We start from the raw sequence: 21,059 nt of genomic DNA, 5'->3' as shown, positions 1-21,059 counted from the left end.
TCTTTTAATATTTTGATCATTTGATTTCAATATAATTGGTTTCCTTTGTAATCTTATGTATTTTTGTTCATTTAAAAACATTATTCTGGAAAGGGGTCCATAGGTTTTACCAGACTGCCAAAGAGATATATGCCCCCCCCCAAATGGTTTAAAACCTCTCATTTAGATGTTAAATACATGTGAGATGTCTCTGATTACATGATTCTATAGTTTCTCTCCTAGTTATAGAATTTATAACACTACAAGAATTAGGAATAGTACTATTCTTGAAATTGTCACTTCCAGATATCATCTTTTTAACTTTCTCTTCTCAGTTCATGTTGGTTCTAAATCCGCAGTATGGTACCACTGTAGTGGATGATGAAATTGATGTATTATAAAAATGCTAGTATATATAGTCCCTTTTTTTAAATTCTCCCACCCAGTTTCATTTTCAGATGCTATTAGAATGAGATGACATAATGGAATCTCATTTGTAGACTATTCCTCTTGTTACACTCTATTCTAAGAGTCAGTAATGTTAATGTCCTACCATTTTCTTTTTTTATTTTATCATTTCATGAATTCTAAATCAGTACAAACAAGTATTGTCCTTGGTGGTATATCTCTTCACTGTGGCAATTACTTTGCATGGATTAAACTTCTACTAAAATTTGGAATAAGTAGCAATGCCATTTTTTGTTATTTTTAACATTTTAATAATGCTGTTTTCTTACATCATCATCGCTTCTCAGTGTTTCCCACACACACACACACATCCTCACCTACATGTGTCGGGTAATACAAATTAACATATTGATCATATCTGAAAAATATATGCTTTATTCCATTATTGTCCACCATCACTCTGCCTTAAAACAAATATTGGCACTTAAATTGCAGTTATCCTAATGGTGATCTTGCTTGTGCTGTTTACCAGGATCAGAAGGCAAGATGACCAATTATCTCATTAAATCGTGTTTCTTATAACTTTTTAGTTTTTGAAGAACTCAACCTTTCTCTCTTTCTAGGAAGAACCCTCTAAATCCCCCATCCTCTTAGCTCAATTTATTTATGTCTTGCTGTTTAATTTCTTACTATTAATATATTGAGACAGTCATTGAACAACAATCTCACCCTTTATTTAAATCAACTGTTAATGTTATAGAGGATTTTAAAATTGTGTGATAATTTGTTTTTTCTACCCCAAAATCAACATGGAAAATAACATATGTTAAATTATCTAACATAACCACTATTTTATTATGATTACTACACACCTGGTACCATATACTATAATTATTTTGTCCTTTAAACTACAAGTAAGAGTCAACTCTGAACAAACTTGGACTTTCCTCAGGTTATTATTTGAAAAAGTAGTCCTGATTTTGTTTCTAACTGATTTAATTTGAACTGGGCATGTCACAACCACTGGGATCCTCAATTAATTTTTTTTTTAATGGGAATAATACTTCCTGCCCTACTGCCCTAATCAAAACTTCACAAAGTTCTTAGGATCAAATCAGAAAATATATATGAAAGCACTTCAAAATATATAAAATGATTACTATATGAAAGTAATTTATTATAGTTAGTATGTTGTAAATTAAATATGATAATTAAGATAAAGGATACTTTATGTCATTTTATCTCTTATGTAAAATGCAAGGCATTGGACAATTAAATTGTTTAGAATTAGATCAATTCCTCTTAGAAATCAAGTATTAATATCTATGTTACTAAAATTAAGTAGTTCCATCAGACTCCCTTTGGAGTCTCAAAATGAACTAAAATTAAAGTTATTAAAGATGAACTCCATTATTTAGAATGACTTCAAATGTTAAAATGATTTTCTACTACTCCTATGTTTTGTGTTAGCTTCATACATACATATATTTGCAAGGATAGTTATTCTTTGTTCTTTTTTAGATTTATATAGTGGTTTATTTTCCTTGTATGCTGTTAAGACATTTTTATTATTTGTGATATTCTAAAAGAAAAAAGTATGATAATTGTAATTAGTAAGCTTACTCTTTATTTTCTCCTAGCTTTATATTGAAGGAGCTGATCTGTATGAATCACTGGATAAATCCAACTGTGAAGAATTCCTCCCACGGTAAAGGGTTCTACTATATATGTTTATAGATGAATACCTTTAGCCAATCAATAATTTTTCTCTGAAAATTTCCTTCATTAAATTTCCTACACTATTGAGTACATTTGGTCTACTTCCAGATGCTATTTGAGCACCAATGTCAAACTGATCATTAGATGCTCTGGTGGTGAACATATAGAAACATTAAATATGTAAATATCTTAGATGGCAGTTCTTAAAAACAGTTCAATTGTGTTGATTTGTCTTTTGCTGTCTTTTTTCCTGCAGTGGAGATCGATATGATGCATTAAGAGCCTGTATTGGTGACACTTTGTGCCAAAAACTTCAAAATTTGAATATCTTCTTAGTAAGTATAGATAATGGGAATATGTAGTACATTGAGTCTGTTATATCATGTAGCTAATTTAGTGGACTCTTTATTTTCTCAACCTGCCTTTCTTTAAAAGCTAAAAGGAACTGTATTGGGGGTCAATTAATAAGGTAAAGGTAGATTGTTCAATTTTTCATAAACTGTACTTATACAATATATATCACTTCATAGGTTCCTTACTTGTATTTAAATTTATAGTGTCAAGTTCCTACAAAAATAAAGTCAGCATTCTGTTTCCATGTTTCTGGAATTTTTAAATGATGTTCCAGAAGCATTTAAAAGAAATATTCTTTCTATTTATTTATTAGATATTCCATTTTGTACTTTTTTGCTTTTAATTTGCACTTTAATTTGAAGTTTTAGATTTAAAAAAAACTGGTACAGTCTTCCACTAGACCATATGATAAAATGTCTTCATTTTTTAAAATCACCTAAATCAATGTCTCCTTCTTCCTTCCTTTTTCCTCTATAGGTTGGATGTGGAGCAATAGGTTGTGAAATGTTAAAAAACTTTGCACTTCTTGGTGTTGGCACTGGCAAAGAGAAAGGAATGGTAAGATATACACTCTTGAAGACATACATCTATCTTTTAATAATTCTGCTTTGGCCTGTACCTTTGAATTGTGATTTTATGGTACCAAATGGTATCAAATCAAAATTGTATTTTTATTTTTTTACCTTATAGTAATGTTGCAATAAAAAATTATAAAACTGTATCTAAAGATGGTTATTAGAATAATTTTAATTTTCAAATACATATTAACTTTTATGGTTTGGATGAATATTTTTAAATTACAGTTTTATTTTTGAGGGACTTTTTAAAACTAAAAATAGATTTAGCTTTTCCAAATGTTCCCTTCTAAAGACATTCACTACCATTTCTGTTAACTAAAGATGAATTACTGATTATCTTCAGCAGATTGTGTTTAAGTTTTTAAAACCAAATTATAAAGAACATGTGCTTTTATGATAGTAGTCATTTTCTTTTGGGTATATCTCTTCTTCTGCCTTTTGCACATCTTAAAATGCTGCAGCCTAGTTGGAGTCCTTTTAAATCCAAACATTCTATTAGCTTTCCTCTACTATTAAACATAAATAAAGCAGTTGATAGAAGTACACACCTTCATTATGACTGGTGATTTATATGAGTCTAATAGGTTAGCAAAGAGTTGGTAAAAGGTAGAAATAATTTTGATACTTCATTATTTTTAGAACAATTTCCAGATCATCAGAAATATATATTTGACTGAATATGTATAATAAAATATGCTGAAGATGATCCAGTAGTTTGGATTCTCTATTTTTCCTTTCAAAGTAAACCAAGGAATCCACAGTCATTTTGAGAACTGAGATGCAGTGAAAGTAGGTCTAATTTATTTGATTACAATTTTTTTTTTGCTTCTTGTTTCTAGGTAACAATTACAGATCCTGACTTAATAGAAAAATCTAACCTAAATAGACAGTTTCTATTTCGACCTCATCACATACAGGTATGGTATCCATTCAGTTCATAATACCTATTTTGTTCTGTAAAAATAATGTAATAATGAAATATGTTGTTTTCCATATTGATTCTTATTTATATTTCCAAAGACCCAAATATTTAAAGGCATAAAGAGTAAGAAACTAATTTTTTGAATAAAAAACTTATGTGTGAGGTTTAGACTTAGAGTATGGTCTTAAACTATTAGAGCCATAGTATTGTGATTTCATAAGGGTAGGAATGAAAGAGATAGAATTCTTCCTGAAATTTAATTCAGTATATGCCTATAATACTTTTATTATCTGTGTAAAAATGAAACCAGGGGTTGGCCCTTAGAATTTTTACTTACAATATTAAATTTCATTGCATACTTAGCACATAACCTAAAACTACTCATTTTACTATCTTTTTTTTTACTATATTTTACCTAAAACTACCCATTTAAAACTATCTCAGTTCTAGTATGTTTATTCCTATTTGTACACATTTTTAGCAAATTTGGTTATTTAGTTTTTATACTTTCAGGAAATTAAAAGCAACATAAAAAATCCATAAAAAATAGTGGAATTCAAAAGCACTACTATACATACAAATACATATGTGTATACACAAACATGCATTTATATTTATATCAGCAGAGCAAATAGCCATATTCTCTTCATTTGATTCCAAAGTTAGATTTGCAATAGACATGCCTTTTCTATATAACCATCAGCAGCTACAGGAGGAACTAATGTTGTTTTTACAAAGCCTATTGACTTTTCAATTTTTATTTTCAAAACCTAGAAGGTTTTAATAAAATGCCACAATATCAAAGAATGATCTGAAAACTGGCATTAAAATAACAAAAGCTGTCAGCTTGAAATGATTTTTTAAGAAAGCAAGAAAAGAGTTAATACATTTTATTATGAAGATTCCCATCCATTTTGTTGTCCAACCAACATTTGTTAACCAGCTACTGTGTATAATAAAGCTATCTAAAATAGTAAAAATAAAGTTTTTATGCTATCCACAATGTCTCATCTACATAGCTAACATTTGTTTTACTATTTCTATACACATATCCTATAGTGATTATAAACTCTAAATACAATGAAATTTAATTAATTTAAAATATGAGAGATCTCAAAAAAATGTACCTTGAACTAATTGGATCTTGTTATAATATTTGTATTAATGAATATGTATTGACTTCATTGTGATCTAATATTTAGATTATTTTTTTAAGTATCTTTTACTGTGGTCAATGATATTTTGATCTGGAATGACTAAATTAAAGATACTGGTTTTATTTTCAGTCACTATACATTATAGTCACTTCCTAATGATATAGTCTATGATGGAGGGAATGTATAGTAGCCAAATGTCCAATTGTATCTCTTTAAAAGCCTAATTTTGACTTGGTATCTATTCTCTTATTTAGAAAGAATTTTGTAATTTTTTAAATTTGTTTAGAAACCTAAAAGTTATACTGCTGCTGCTGCAACTCTGAGTATAAATGCTCAGTTAAAGATTGAGTCTCACCTGAACAAAGTTTGTCCAGCCACTGAAATGGTATACAGTGATGAATTCTATACTAAACAAGATGTAATTGTTACAGCTTTAGACAATGTGGAAGCCCGCAGATATGTGGACAGGTATGTTTGTTTCTATGTGCACTCTTTTTTAAAGTTTTCTTTTACACTGGAATATATACATTCATATGCCAATGATAAAAATAAACTGTTACTAAATGAGTCTTTTGTAAGACTGATGACAACATTAGATTAGAAGTGCCTATCAGAATAAATAAATTATAGAAATGTAGTGACAAGAGGCTTGAGTTATATATGCAGAAGAGGAAAAAAGAAAATTAGAGAAATGTTAGAAAAATAATCAAGATTATTTAAAAAAATTAGTAAAGATCATTTTGAATATGACAGACAAAAGATAAAGGGACTATTTTGGATACTTTGAGTATTGAGAGAAGGCAAAACAAAATATAATTAATGTAATGAATAAAGTTTATTGTAGGAATGGAAAAGAGAATAAGCATTTATGTACCACTTATGTGTTAGAACTGGTGCTAAGTTTTTTTTTTTTAAACCCTTACCTTCTGTCTTAGAATCAATACTGTGTATTGGCTCCAAGGCAGAAGAGTGGCAAGGGCTAGGCAATGGGGGTCAAGTGACTTGCCCAGGGTCACACAGCTGGGAAGTGTCTGAGGTCAGATTTGGACCTAGGACCTCCCATCTCTAGGCCTGACTCTCAAAATTTTTTTAAAAAAATATTTAATTTGATTCTTACAACCCTATTATAACTATTTTACAGTTGAGGAAACTGAGGCAAACATATTAAGTAACTTTTCCAGGGTCACACAGCTAATAAATGTCTAAGCCAGATCAAAACTAAGATCTTTCAAACTCCCAGCACAGTGCTGTATCCACTTCACCATTAGCTGTCTATAAATTGTCAAATGCTCTGTCTATAAGATCATCAATGTGTATACCCATTCCAGTGGTGCAGATTAGAAACCATCCACAACTTCTCATGTATAATTCTTTACACTTAGAGTCAATACTCAGTATTAATTCCAAGACAGAAGACGGGTAAGGACTAGGCAGTGCAGTTAAGTGACTTGTCCACACAACTTGAAAATGTCTGAAGCCAGATTTGAACCCAGGACCTCCTATCTCTAGGCCTGGCTCTCTCCACTGAGACACCTAGCTGCCCCATCATCACATTCAATTCTTGTTCATGTCACTCTATAAGTTCTCCAATAAAGATCTACCTACTGGGCTAGAGACATCTGTCTAGATTCTCTGGCATTCCATGGACAGCACTGAAGCATGTGAGCCATCCATTAGTTTTACCACCTGCCTGGCTGGCCCTCCTTTTGTCAGACAGCTAGATGGTATTTGTTATGTCACTGCCTATCCTGCGTCTTTCCACTGGCCTTCAAATCACTCGAAGCTTTTTATTCTTCAGAGATTATCTTGTGATTCCCAACCTTATGGTATCAGTGAAAGGATTTTTTAAAAATAGTTTTTGTGACAAGAAGCAGCTTGAAAGAGTTGAAAGAATGGTAGTTTCCTACATTCAATTAAGGAGAAAGAAAGGAAGAGAATAAGCATTTGTTAAGCACCTATTGTATGCCTAGTACTCTATAAATCTCTCATTTGAACCTTGCAACAATATTGTGAGGTTGTGCCATTATTATTCCAGTTTTACAGCTAAGGAAACTAAGGCACGAGTGAAGTGACTTGCCTAAGTTCAGTCGGAGGTAGGACTTTGAACTCGGGTCTACCTGACTTCAGGTCTAGCTTTCTCAGTTAAACTCATTCTCTTCTCCCTGTTCAGTTCTGGTTCTACCTCGCCATTCTGTACCTGTCCATAGTGTGATGCTGCCAAGGAGTCCATCAGTTCCGTGGATTGTCGGGCCATTTCAGTATCAGGGACAGTAGACGTTTTCTAAATTCTAATTTTTCCTGTGTAGATTGTTAGAGCATTCTCGTGGGTAGCCATGGATCTCACTTAGAAGATGACACTGAACTGACTGCAACGAAGGTCCCAGAATACTAGAGCAGCAGCAGTGTGATACCATACCGTTGGGAATCACAACTCATTCTCCTTTCCACTCTTTATTGGTATATAAGCTTTTATGAAAAAGTGGCCAGCATGTGAAGTGATAAGGGACAGAATATTAATAGCCAAATTATTGCTTTTTGAAAATAATTTGGAAATGAAAAAATAATCATTTTTACCTAGGCATACCAATTCCCACGTTGAGTGAAAAATGCCTTTTTACCCTGTCTCTGCCTCTGTCTCTGTTTCTTTCTCAGTGATTTTCATGGTAAAGCATTATCAGATCTTAGAAATGAAGAACTTGTATATTGAAATGAGATTTATTAAAGGATTAGTCTTTATAGATAATCAAAACTTTCAGGCATCTTGAGATCAAGGATGCTGTGAATCTTTGGGGAAGTTTCAACAAAGATGGCTTCACTTTCCTTTTTTTTATGCTGGGAACATCTCATTTCTGATGTCTGTCAGTAAAATTTCATTAGTTTTCCTAATTTCCCAGGAAGTTAAGATAGTAATTGTTGAGGAAAGGAAGGCGTTTTCTATTTCTTCTCCCAGATATTTGCTTTGGTATCTTTGAGCTCTGTCATGAGTTAATGTGGTAAAAGAAACCTTTAAATAGGTAAAAGAAGAGTCTCACCTGACCCCTTGTACAATTTATTGTGCCTGTTCTCGGAACAATAGATACTTACTTTTATGACCTTGTTGGATTCTACAAAACATCCATAAGTTTCTCAGAGCCACCCCTTTACACAGGTAGCATAAAGACCTCCATAGTAACACATGAAATCAAGATGTCATTCAGTTTGCTCATGAGCTCAGATTCTGACAGCTCTCTAGTTCCATGTCTCCCCATGCTAACATATGTTATAGGTGAATATTCAGGGTGAATACTTTTGTCCAATTTTGTTATAAGATGATCCAGAAAACAATTATGTATGTATACATTTCCTAGAAAGTAATGTTTGTTTATAGTCACAAAAAAGGAATGACTTTTGAAATTAAAAAAGAAATCATATATAGTAAACATTTTTATATACCTTATGGGAAGGGTCATAGCAGCAATTAACCAAATACCATGAAATTAATTGTGTAGTGTCATTAATTGTGGAGTAGTCATAGTTCAGCCCAACCTGCCACTGTTGTAATTTAAAAGGGTTCCTAGGAAGTGGTAAGTCATTTTTCTTCTAGCATTTGGTATTTTCCAATATTTCTAGTAACTTTCTTCACATTAGAAGAAGTGTTGGGGGGGAAGAGGCTAGAGAGGTAGACATGGATGGGGTGCAACAATGCCTGTGAAGAGTATTTGGAAATTACCAACTTGAAAACAATGATACTTGTTCTTAGCTTTTCTGTGTAACAAAGTTAGTTTCTTTGCTTGTATTATATTGAACACTTCTATGACTTTCTCTTTTCAAATAGCCGGTGCTTAGCGAACCTACGTCCCCTCTTAGATTCTGGCACAATGGGCACTAAGGGACACACTGAAGCTATTATACCTCATTTGACTGAGTCCTATAATAGTCATGTAAGTGTTACAATTGTTTATGTTGGGGGGACAGGTGTTTCTCTTCTTACACAAAAGAGAATGGAAGGAAGTTCAGAAGGAGATGTAAACAGTCAGAACAGCTTAGAAATTAATGTGTTGAGTGTATCATATACTTTTAGAAATTGTTTTTTAGACATTTTCAGTTGTGTTTGACTTCTTGTGGCCCCTTGGTGTTTCCTTGGCAGAGATGCTAGAATAGATTGTCATTTCCTTCTCCAACTCATTTTACAAATGAGTAACTGAGGCAAAAAGAATGAAGTTACTTACCCAGGCTAGCAAGTACGAGGCTAGATTTGAATTCAGGGAGCAAGTTTTCTTGACTCTAGACCCTGAACTCTTATCTACTGCATCATCTCACTGCCCTATCATTAATAAATACAAGTTGTATAAAATAGAGTTTTGCAATATCATATATAATCCTCTTGTTTTTCTAAAAGCCATTTTGTTGTTTGGGCATACTGTGAAGGATAATTAACCTAATAAAGGCAATTAAAATAAACCATTCCATAGTTGGTCTTTATACTGATTTGTACTTAGACTAGGCAAACGTTTACAGGCATATAAAAAGAATAAAGGAAAACATTTTGTTTCACACATAAACACTGAGTCACAAAGTAAGAGTAAAGGCACCTAGTCTGACTCCCAAAAGTTCTCTCTGTAAGCATTTCCATTAGCAGAAAACTCAGTAGTACCTTATAAGACCTAAATTATTCTTCCTTTGTCCTTTAGTCTGTGTTTTGCCCTCTGAAGCCATACAATGTGCCTAGAATTTGTAATCAACTAAAACTCTTCATTTTCACATGAATTGCTGTCTGACCACATTGTCCCTATCATATACTGAATTAGTTGGTTGAGCTCAAGTGTAGAACTTTTTTTAATCTTCATTAACTTTTGTCTTGGTATATTTAGTCCTTTTTTTCCCAGCTTTTGAAGGTCTTTTTGAATCCTGAATCTGTCTTCTAGTGTTTTCACTTTCCCTTCCAGCTTTGTATATCTATCCATGTGATAGTATCTTTTTCAGCCCAATCATTGATGAAGATGTTAGTCAGAACTTGATTAATTCTTTCATCTTAAATCTCTTATTTCCTCAGAGGAAGATGGAAGTTGTTTTCTTTGAAAGATGTAAAATAAGCATTCTAAAATACTGTGTTGACATAATATACATGTTTTTACATTTGCAAAATTCTTTACTTTACCAAGTAAATATCACCTAGCAGAATTCTCCATTAAATTTATTTTAAATGAATTATTCTTACCATTTATTTCTATTATAAACTCAGAAGTATGTTTATATACACACATACACAAAAATCATCCTAATATATATACTGATTTGAAAACTTTTTATCAGAAGAGAAATCATGGCAGTGAGATTGATAGTAGACTGTGCAGTATTCTGGGATTACTTTTGTAGCTCTTTACCTGTGTTAGTTTCTTTCACACTTTCATGTTGCCCCTGTTTACCAATCTTCCTCAGATCTCGGAAGCTTTTCATATATCTTAGAAATCTCAAACTGTGACCAGCATTTACTCACTTGATTCCATAAAATGTTGGATGATACATTAATTCAGTTTCCATTTTTAATGTTTTTTTCTCTTTGAAAAGGAAACAAAATATATACTTCCCATTTTTAAAAAAGAGAGAGAAAAAATCTTAAGGTTTAGAAATTCTTCACTCTTATTTTCCAGTAAGGGAATGTAGTATCTTTATTATGTATTCTGGCCCTTAGAGAAGCTTTCTTGGTAGTCATAAAAATTAACCACTTAATTAAGTTGAAAAGGCAGTATGGAAGATAGGCAAGTATTTATGACACATTTAAATGCTAGACACTGAAATGGGTAAAGTGTAATATAGTACTTGTTCTTTAGGAGTTTACAGTCTAGAGTTAACACACACATAAGACAGCATAGAAATAGAAAGTGTATGGTGCAGACTGAAAAAAAATAGGAAGTTAAAATCCCCCACTTTTCTCCTCTTTAAAAAGATAAATTCAAGTCTTGTTTACTTTTACAATCTAAAATGCTTGATGGAAAAGTTAAACATGTTTTTTAAAAAAGTAATCACAAATATTTGTCGTCAATAACTGCCATCTTATTTTTGCTTATTAATTTAGCGGGATCCTCCAGAAGAAGAAATCCCATTTTGCACTTTAAAATCTTTTCCAGCTGCTATTGAGCATACTATTCAGTGGGCAAGAGATAAGGTAAATGTCTTTCTTTGAAATATTTAGTTCTCTGTGAAAAAGAAAGTGTTTTGGACTTCCTACAAAATCCTCTTTAAATTTGTCTTTTTCTTCCCTTCAATGCAGTTTGAAAGCTTATTTTCCCAAAAGCCTTCATTATTCAACAAATTTTGGCAAACGTATTCATCTGCAGAAGAGGTCTTACAGGTAAGAATCAATATAGTTTCTAAATGGATTAAGATAGTACTTTAGATTGATTTAAATTTCAGGAGCTGCATCTAAATGATTTTCCCTCAAAGAGTGACATTACTACTATCATTTGAGGGTTATGGAAATGTTAGTTCAGAATTCTTAGTCTTAAACTTATAATTGCTGTGGAGATTACAAAATTATGAATTATGGTGTAAAAATGAATTATTTTATAATTATTTAAGAGTAAGTATAATGAAAATCGAACTCCAAATATGTGAGCAGAAAACCTGAGTAAGCTAAGTAAGAACATTTGAAAATGTATTGGAATCACTGTCTTTTCCGGTAGTCATAAGGTCACCCTAAAATCTGTGTTCTTATTTACCAGTACTTAGTGAGAAAAAAATAAAGTAGGAATGACTATGTAAAAAAAAAATCTAACAGAGCAAAGAATGGTAGCTCAGAAAGACTTTGATATCAGTTAGTCCAACCTCTTTGTCTTTTCATGGGAAAACAAGTTTAAAACAGCCAAGTGGTTTCTTTGAGGTCATATAACTAGGTAGTAGAAGATCTACACCTAGAATTCTGACTCTACACTTTCACTCTAGTGCTTACTTAGTGTACTATTTAATCATTCTGAAGCAATTGATGTATTCTATCTCAAGAAAATTTAACCTAGACTTAAAGTCTCAGGTAAAACTTGAAAAACATAGTTAACCAAGCAGTTTTACTGAGGAAAAACTGAGGCCCAGAGAAGGTGGTTTTTTCTGACTCGTGGTTGCACAATAGAGACAACTTCTGACACTGGGTATGTGACATTGGGCAAGTCACTTAAACCTCTATTTGCTTCATCTTCCTCAGTTATAAAGTGAAAATTATAATAGAGCCTTCTTCACAGATTGTTGTGAGAATCAAATGAGATGATATTTACAAAAAGCACTTGGCACATAACAGATGCTGTGTATAATTTCCCCTCCCCTTACCTCCACCTCTGTTTTTAAAAATGAGATGGTCATGAGATAGAATATAAAGTTCTTTCTAGATCTAATATTCTATGATCCTGATTTTCACCAATGAAATTTACGTATATTTTTTATTTGCTTAATTAGAAATTATATTTATTTCTTATTTTGTATTTAGTCTTTATTTTCTCTTATGTTCTTTTCCCTCATTTAGAGGATACAATCTGGAGAAAGTTTAGAAGGCTGCTTTCAGGTTATTAAGATACTTAGTAGAAGACCTAGAAATTGGTCCCATTGTGTGGAATTAGCAAGAATGAAATTTGAAAAATATTTTAACCATAAGGTAAGTCTGTTTTATAATCTGTAAGAGTAGGTTAAATATTCAACAAAATCCAGGCTTTATTAAAGTAAACATTAAAGATAATAGATGTAGAATTGAAATGGAACAAAAGGGCAGGATTTGCATTCAGGGTCTCTCTGACTCCTAATGAAATACTATTTTTACTCAGAAGAATTTTTCTGAATTTCATTGCAAAAAGTTTTTAATGTGTACTTTCCTAGAAAACATTAATTTCCTGTTTGTTTTAAGTTAAAGATTCAAATTTATATAATTTTGTTGACTTTTTTTCCTTTCATAGTATTAGTCTGTTTATCATTGAAGAAATAGATTTCACGTTGAACCTCATCAATTCTCTTGGTCATCATGTAAATCTCATTTTGTCCAGAGGAGACCACTCTAGCCATCCTCTGTAATACTGGTTATTCCTTTTTTCATATCCCAACCGTCTGTACACTAAGCTAAGAGCTTGTTGATAGCTTCAGACCCTTCTTCCACCATCCCAAAACATCCTCATTGTACTAATCTACTGGCTTCCACATTCTCCCTCCTTGCTCAAGGAGTACAATGTACATAAACTTCATAATTTTCTGTACCCAGCTTCACAGTACATGTCTATGTATTGAACACTCCAGTCCCCAGTTCATCAGCCTTTTCAACTCCCAAAACTAATGCTTTCAGTCAGCCTGCCCCAGGAATGTACTGATGGTCTAACTGTCACACACAATTGTTCTGCCTCTGTGATCCTGAGAGTGAGAGTATGGATTTGGCAGTCAAAGGACCTTGATTCCAATGAGGAATGGGAGTTGGTCTAGATGACTTTTATGGTTCCTTATAACCCCAAATCTGTGATTACATAATATTTACAATGAATAAGTATAGTAGTATAAATTAAAACTTCAATAAAAGTTCATTGAACTCTAAGAAACTGATGAAATATAGGAAATGGATAATGGATCATTATAAGATGCTTTTGATTAACCAGTTGTTTTTTTTAATGGGAAGAAATCAAGTAGAACTGTTGGAAAGTAACAGATGTATGTTATATTTAATTTTTTTAATGTAACAGTAAGACATTAAAAAATACCTGACAAAGAGAAAAGGATTAGATTTAGAGGGAAAGAAAATTATTTTTCTTTTTGACATGTTGTTGGAGACACCTATGGGAAATCCAGGTAGAATAGGCATTTGTAATTGTAGGATCTTAAGAAAGACATTAAGGCCAGATATGTAGATTTGGAAGTCATTTGCATCAAGATGTTAAATTGGAGGTCATGAGATTACTTAAAGAATAGGTCCAAACATAGAGCCCTAAAATAGAGGCACAAATAATGGAGTGATGAGAAAAAGTGCAAGACAAAGAGTGGAGCTGTTTTTGATGACATTTCAACAAAGGAAACTGAGAAAGGATGACCAGATAGGAGAACTAAAAAGAAGTGTCCAGAAATTCCATAGAAAAGAGAGTACCTAATCAGCATTTAAGTGCCAGATACTTTACTGAGCACTGGGAATACAAAATAGAGGCAAAAGTTAGTCCCTGCCTTCAAGATCTAACAACCTAATGGTAGAGATAACATTCAAACAAATATGCACAAAGCAAGCAATATATATAGGATAGAATTAGTTTAACAGAGGGAAGACAAGGCACTAGAATAAAGAGAGTTTTGGAAGAGGGAATGATTAACAATAATTTGCTATAGAAGAGTCAAATTAAGGTGGAGGTCGAAGGAAAAAGTCATTTGGATTTAAACATAAAAAGTCCATTGGTGATCTTGAATAGACCATTTTATTTCAAATGGCAGGAGCAAAAGTCTGATTGTAAGGAGCTGAGAAATGAATGAGAAAATGGAGACAGTTTTATGTATATAGATATATAGCTTTTTTTTTTTCCACTTTGGCCATATGGAAGAAGAAATAGAGGACAATAATAAAAGAACAGGGTTAAATGCAGGTTTGGGTTTGTTTTTTTTTTCTTTTCAAGAATATTGGAGATTGGATCATGTTTATAAGTAGTAACAAAAAAAAAAGCCATTAGATGAGAAGAAATTGAAAATTGTAAGAGTGGAGTAAGCTGCCATTTTTAATTAAATATATACTTATTTTAAAACATTTTTAAATAAATTATTCCAGTTGTACATTGCTGCTAAGAAATCTTCTACTTATCTTAAAATACATTTTAAAATTATCCAAGTTACTCATTCTCATAATTCCTTTTTTACAAAAGGATCAGTTACGTTCGATTTTTGTGTTTTGTGTCTACAGTTTTTCCTTTCTGGTGCAATAGTGTCTGCTTCTCCTAACTTATATGAATACTAAGAACAATATATTTGAAAGAAATTTTGTGTTTGATTTTGATTCTTAATAAAAATTTTATAACAACTTTGTTTTTAATGTTAATCATGTTTTTATTTTTATTTGACTCTTTCTTCATTTCCATTCCTTGGCCCTCCAGGCTCTTCAGCTTCTTCATTGTTTTCCCTTGGATACACGATTAAAAGATGGCAGTAAGTATACCCAGAAATCTGGAGGATACTTTTAGTTTTTTAGGGTTTGGGAGAGTTTTATTATTGGTTACTTATATTAAAATTCACTTTCTATGTCTTTATTAGGTTTGTTCTGGCAGTCCCCAAAGAGACCACCTTCTCCAATAAAGTTTGAATTTAATGATCCTTTGTAAGTATTGAACCAGATATTGACAATTATAACCTACTTGAGAGCAAATATTCCCTTTTTTCTGTGCTTTGTAAAAATTTTACTTCATGAAAATTGTAACCTGCCTCATCACTATAGGGAATTAAACCTGAGTTTTTGAAGTTTGTGCCCATGGACCACAAGTTCTAGCTATTTCCCCCAGGTTTTAAGGGTTTACTGTTTGGACCTCACATTAGATTTATTTGCCTGTTATTCAAGGACCATCCTAGCCAAATTGGCAAAGGTACTGCACAGTGCATTAAGAGCCACAGGGTGAAATTTTTTTTAGCTATACCATCTAGCAAAAACCATTTCCTACAATGTTAGAGCAGGTTATAATCTTTGAGGGTAGGAAGACTTCCCATATCAATGAAATCTTGAATTTTTAAGTACAAGTTAAAATTTGTCATAATGTTTAATTACAATTCCTTTTTTGAAGTATTTGCTATCAAATGTAATATAAATTTATCATTCTTTCTTGAAAATTGTCTTTAAATTTATTAAGTCATTAGTTAACACTGTAGTGTTTAAATCACAGTTAAAACTGAAATAACCATGTAACTATTCATTTAATGTCCTTGGCTTGGTTCATGCAACTGTCTTACAGGTTATTATGAGACCCAAATGGAGTTCTAGAATCAGACTTCAACTTAAAGGTTATTTAGTCTGACCTCTACTCATACCATGAGTACTAACTACAAATATACATTTAGAATACTTAAATGTAGTACATACATAGACTGAACATAAGACAGAATTAAGTATTTTTCTAAACTTGCACTTCTCTTCAGTTAGTAGTGATCTACAGCAGGCCAGTAACAAGGAATTCATTTTTATGTGTTTATCTGTTATTCCTCTTATGGGAAGCCTTTTGAAAGTTATACCAACAAGATGGTAAGTTCTTATTGGTCCTACACAATTAAAGGCTTCAAGAGGGACTATATGGCTATTAACCCAGGAACCAGTCTAATTAAGGCTGGAGATTGTCATTACTGGATTGGCAATAGGGTTATGAAGTTTTCAGCCATAATAACTTTTTAAGACTACCTACTAAGTATGAGGCTTATCTTATGAAACTATCTTTGTGGAGGGGATGAACACTGATAAAAAAACAGATTATAGAAGAGTTCCTATTATAGAAATAGTCCTGGGTTTTTTTAAGCTACCACAGAAATATTTTATTCTTAATAAGAAGACCATTTCATGTATTTGAAATTAATTTAGGCAATTATTAACAGGTTATGAGATTCCAAAGAAAAAAAGATCCCTGATGTATAAGTAGACCGTATTCAAGAAGAGAAAATGGTGAAAATTGATATTTTTAAGTACCCATTTCATTTCTGAGCCAATATATATATTATGTGGGAAAATAGTGCTTACCTCTTTACTAAATTGACCAACATAACAAGAGAAAGTCAGCTTTTTTTATATTCAGTAAAACTAGAAGCATGGAATTGTAGGTTGGTGGATTTACCTGTTGTTTTTGTTTGTTGGTGGAAATTGAATGTTTATTCTGACTTCTACTTTTATGTTATTAGAAAATTCTTGACTTTAAGTACTTAAAGCAAGTTCTCTTTCTGTTTTCTTACACATAACTTATTTCCACCTTCTTCATAGCTTTTATGTGTCCTAAAAATATCTTTTGTAGCCAGAAAGTTGCCTTCTTCATGATCTTTTTAAATTTTGGGGTTATCTACCACATTGTAATACAAAAGATGACTGTGGAAAGAAATGACCTGGGTCTGAATTTTGACTTTATGTGATGTTGAGCAAATCACAGTGAACTAATAATATGGACCTCAGTTTCTTCACTCTTAAAATAAGAGTCAGACTGGAAAATTTCAAAGGCACCTCTAGCTATTATCATTTTAAATACTGATGTTCCCCCTCCTTTTGTGGTTTGCTGTGAATAAAATGAGAAAGATGAGAAAAGAACTCTTAGACCAAGAAATAAGTAGATTAGATAAACATCTTATTACTAAAATTATATTCAGTATATTAAAGGAACCTTTTTTCTAATTGCACATAGACTTTTAAAAATTATATTTAAAGTTGAATGTTTTGGATTAAAATTTGTTGGGCCAGAAACATATCTTTAGGAAATTATTACAAAAAGAATTTAAAATGATTCCTTTTTCTTATTTTTATGTGAGAAATCTACATGGGTAAGATGATTCTATTTTGTTTGCTCCTTGATAATTCAGCCATATGCTTCAGCTTTTATTAATATTACTTTATAAATTGCCACGAGTATTAAATAAAAAGCATGCTTACCTAATTTTTATCTTTGGTACTCTGTAAGGCAGCATTGATTTTTTTTAATGGGTTTGCATTGTTTTCACAATGCAGATGTTATGACTTTGAAACTTTTGTTTTTGATATTGTACATTAAAGTTTTGTTGGTGCTTTAAAGAGTAGATGTGTAATATTCTTATTTCCATTTATGACTATTTTGAGTTAATTCTTTTTAACTTAAGGAACATATCCTGCAATAAAAATTTAAATACTCTTTGTAAAAGTTTATGATGTTCGAGAGATCATTCTTTTAAATTGTAACAAATTGGGCTATTACATTTCCATTCTTCTGGCTTTACTTTTTTTTTTTTTTGCTTTTTATTTTAACAGACACTTCAACTTCATACAGACAGCGGCAAAGCTATTTGCAACAATATATTTCATCCCATTTACAGAAAAGGTGAGATGTTCCTGAAGTACTAACAAGTGCCAAGAGGGACAAAATGTAATCAAGTACAAGCTTTTTTGTTACTATGTTATATCAAAATGCTTCCCATTCTTTTAAGAAACATTTTGTAGTGTGTTATTGTTACCCAGGCTTCCATATCAGGAACTAAAAAGTGTTGTGTTACTAAGCTGTTGTAATTTTTTTCTTTAATAGTAAAATAAAATTACCTACTGAAAATCAGTTTATTAATTTAGTTGCATAAAAATTTATGGGAACAAATGTAAAATCAGAATCTTGGGTTCAAAAAGGCAACTTCAAAAGTCTATGGAAAGGAAAGATAAACATTTAAATATAGCTCCTCAGAAAAAGATGTAGAAACTTAACTGCTAATTCAATATGAGTCTATATGACTCCCTAGAGAAGAAAACATGTCACATAAAGTTCCTGAAGAGGTGATAACTAAATATTCTTTAGGTATTACAAGAGCAAATTATACTCAATGGTCTGAGTACCATACTTTCTGAACTTCAGTAATTCATCTGCCACTAATTCAAAAATTCAGCAGCCTTACTCATTTTCAGTTTAGTGCTCTGCAAAATTAGATTTCAGCTAACTTCCTCACATCTTAAGTTTGGAAAACTATGGCATCATAGGGAAATAGTTTTAGATTAAAATGTGAATGTCAAAAACAAATGCAATATAACCTAATCATTTTGGTTCCAAATGGCTAAGGTGCTATTGAATCTAAGTTCTTTGTCTTTTGGCCTTATTTTGAAGAATCTTAAAATAGAGAAAGGAATTTAGGATTAATTCTACCACAATGTTTCTAGATTTTGAGATATCATTTATTGAAATCATTTTCTTTAAAATAGGACTTGTCAGTAGAAGTTTTCTCCAGTATACTTTCCAAATTAGAGATTCCGGAGTTCAAACCTTCAAATAAGGTAGGGTTTTAAATACTTTCATATATTCAGTTTTGTTACTCAACTCAGTTCTAGGATATGGTTTCATGTATCTTCCTTTGAAAAATCTCACAAAACATCATTACCCTTCCTTAATGAGGTTTCTTCCATTTACCCTTCCTTGATCCTCGAACCAGAAATAGCCTCTCTTGTACTAATTTTTTATTGGACCTTCAAATTGTCCCTGCCTGTTTTACAGTTAATTATGTGCATATTTTATCCACAGTACTCTAAGGTCCATGAAAACAGTTTATATCCTGGAGTATTCAGCAAAATGGCAGTGTGTATTGGAGACAATAAATATGTATTGAATGAAAGCAAACCCTCATGTTTTGTCACCTTATTGTACAAAGTTGCATTTTGCGAATTTCTGCCATTCTCCTTATTTCTCATATGGTTTTGTTTTGGTTATAGGAAAAGAAATAAATTAACATGGAATTATAGGCAAATGAGTTACATAAATGCAGCTTATTGTCGAAACATGTTGAGTAAATAAATGCCTGTTAAATAACCTTCCATGGTTTCAACGTGCAGAGATTCAGGAATATCCATAAAAAGTCCTGAAACTGAGTAAAAAGGTTTCTGGTTTCTCCTTTAATCAGAAAAGTTTTGGGAGCAGTTTTATTATAATCACTATATCTTAGGTAATTATTTGTTTGTTGACTGATCTTAGTTAATCTAGGACAGATATAAAGGGTTTCTGGATTCTATATGATCTTATCAGAAGTTTTGTTATTTTTTAATTTTCGTGAGAGGCCCCAGTGTGTATTATATAAAGTTGGCCTCATTGTCATAACCTGGATTCTAGTTCCATTCCTGCACATCTTTTGCGTCACTCCAAGCAAGACAAATCACCTCTTTATTTTCCATTGTAAGTCACAGATCAGATGCCAGTCTGTACTGATGGAATGTTCTCTCTCTAGGAATCCTATATCAGTGAAATGACAGGTGTAGATACTTGTTTGAGATCACCGATGGAAGTGAATGGATATACATTACAATGACTGTTTTTCTTTTCTGTATAGTTTTATTTTTTATCATAATAAAAAATGTAGCAAATATATATTCTGTGGGAACCAAAAGTAGACCTAGAAAATAATGTTGGTAGATTAAATAGCTCGAATTCCTTTGTGAATTTAGGTTGTGCAGACTGATGAAACAGCAAGGAAACCAGACCATGTTCCTGTTAGTAGTGAAGATGAGCGGAATGCTGTTTTCCAATTAGAAAATGCCATATCATCCAATGAGGCCACTAAAAGTAAGGAAACCATTTTTATAAAAGTAATTTTGCCTGCAAATTTTTCTCTAAATATTGCTTTATCTACACAAAAGCCCAAGCCATACAGGATTTTATAAAGTAGATTTGGTAGCTTAGCCATCCAGATGATTATGACAAATCCATTCTTCACTTTTCACCTTACCTGAATTCAGCAATTCCAACACTGTTTTTCTTTCCAAGGAGTTTGAAGAGCTTTAATGCCCTCATACGATAATTCACCATCCTCTTAACTCAAGCATGTTTTATCTGGTGAGCTCATAAAGAATACTTAAAAAAAAATAACTTGTGTTTCTCTAGATGCCATTTTAGTTTCCCTGAGGAAACAAACCTATCTGATCTGTTCTTAGAGACAACCTCAGCTGGATTAATGCCTACGGTTAACTGGTTAAGAGTTCAGGCAAAAATTTGCAAACTTGATCAACAGTGACCTAAACATAGTAAAGTCAGAGCACATGAAATTATATTCTGGCTTTATAGTGAATCACCTGTTGCAGACTAGAGGTGGGGTGACTCAGACCATTCTTTCTTTATCCCCAGTGATCATTTTTTGTTTGTTTTTTTTTTAATAATTTTTTTCCTTTGGAAATAGCCTCTAACGTACTAGCTAGGTGACCATGGGCAACTTACTTAACTTTAATTTCCTCATCTATAAAATAGGGATAATAAAATAAGCACCACTTATATTACTACTCCTTCAAAAAAAAGTACTTTTGTA

The 21,059-nt window shown here is 31.9% G+C and overlaps 1 protein-coding gene across 2 annotated transcripts in view; it reads left to right on the top strand.

Moving 5' to 3' along the window:
- UBA6 (ubiquitin like modifier activating enzyme 6) overlaps window positions 1-21,059 on the top strand; it is a 62,634-nt gene that overhangs the window by 28,903 nt on the left and 12,672 nt on the right. For both annotated transcript variants that reach the window (XM_007496380.3, XM_016423225.2), the window contains 14 exons: window positions 2,028-2,095; window positions 2,363-2,441; window positions 2,938-3,018; window positions 3,878-3,955; window positions 5,404-5,585; window positions 8,932-9,037; window positions 11,173-11,262; window positions 11,368-11,448; window positions 12,607-12,735; window positions 15,182-15,233; window positions 15,339-15,402; window positions 18,046-18,115; window positions 18,976-19,047; window positions 20,206-20,323. In XM_007496380.3, the coding sequence (XP_007496442.1) occupies window positions 2,028-2,095; window positions 2,363-2,441; window positions 2,938-3,018; window positions 3,878-3,955; window positions 5,404-5,585; window positions 8,932-9,037; window positions 11,173-11,262; window positions 11,368-11,448; window positions 12,607-12,735; window positions 15,182-15,233; window positions 15,339-15,402; window positions 18,046-18,115; window positions 18,976-19,047; window positions 20,206-20,323 (1,270 nt within the window). The remainder of the gene's footprint in view (window positions 1-2,027; window positions 2,096-2,362; window positions 2,442-2,937; window positions 3,019-3,877; window positions 3,956-5,403; window positions 5,586-8,931; window positions 9,038-11,172; window positions 11,263-11,367; window positions 11,449-12,606; window positions 12,736-15,181; window positions 15,234-15,338; window positions 15,403-18,045; window positions 18,116-18,975; window positions 19,048-20,205; window positions 20,324-21,059) is intronic.

This window comes from Monodelphis domestica, chromosome 6, assembly GCF_027887165.1.
Source record: "Monodelphis domestica isolate mMonDom1 chromosome 6, mMonDom1.pri, whole genome shotgun sequence".
Lineage (NCBI taxonomy): Eukaryota > Metazoa > Chordata > Mammalia > Didelphimorphia > Didelphidae > Monodelphis > Monodelphis domestica.
This window is presented reverse-complemented; position numbering and strand designations above follow the sequence as displayed.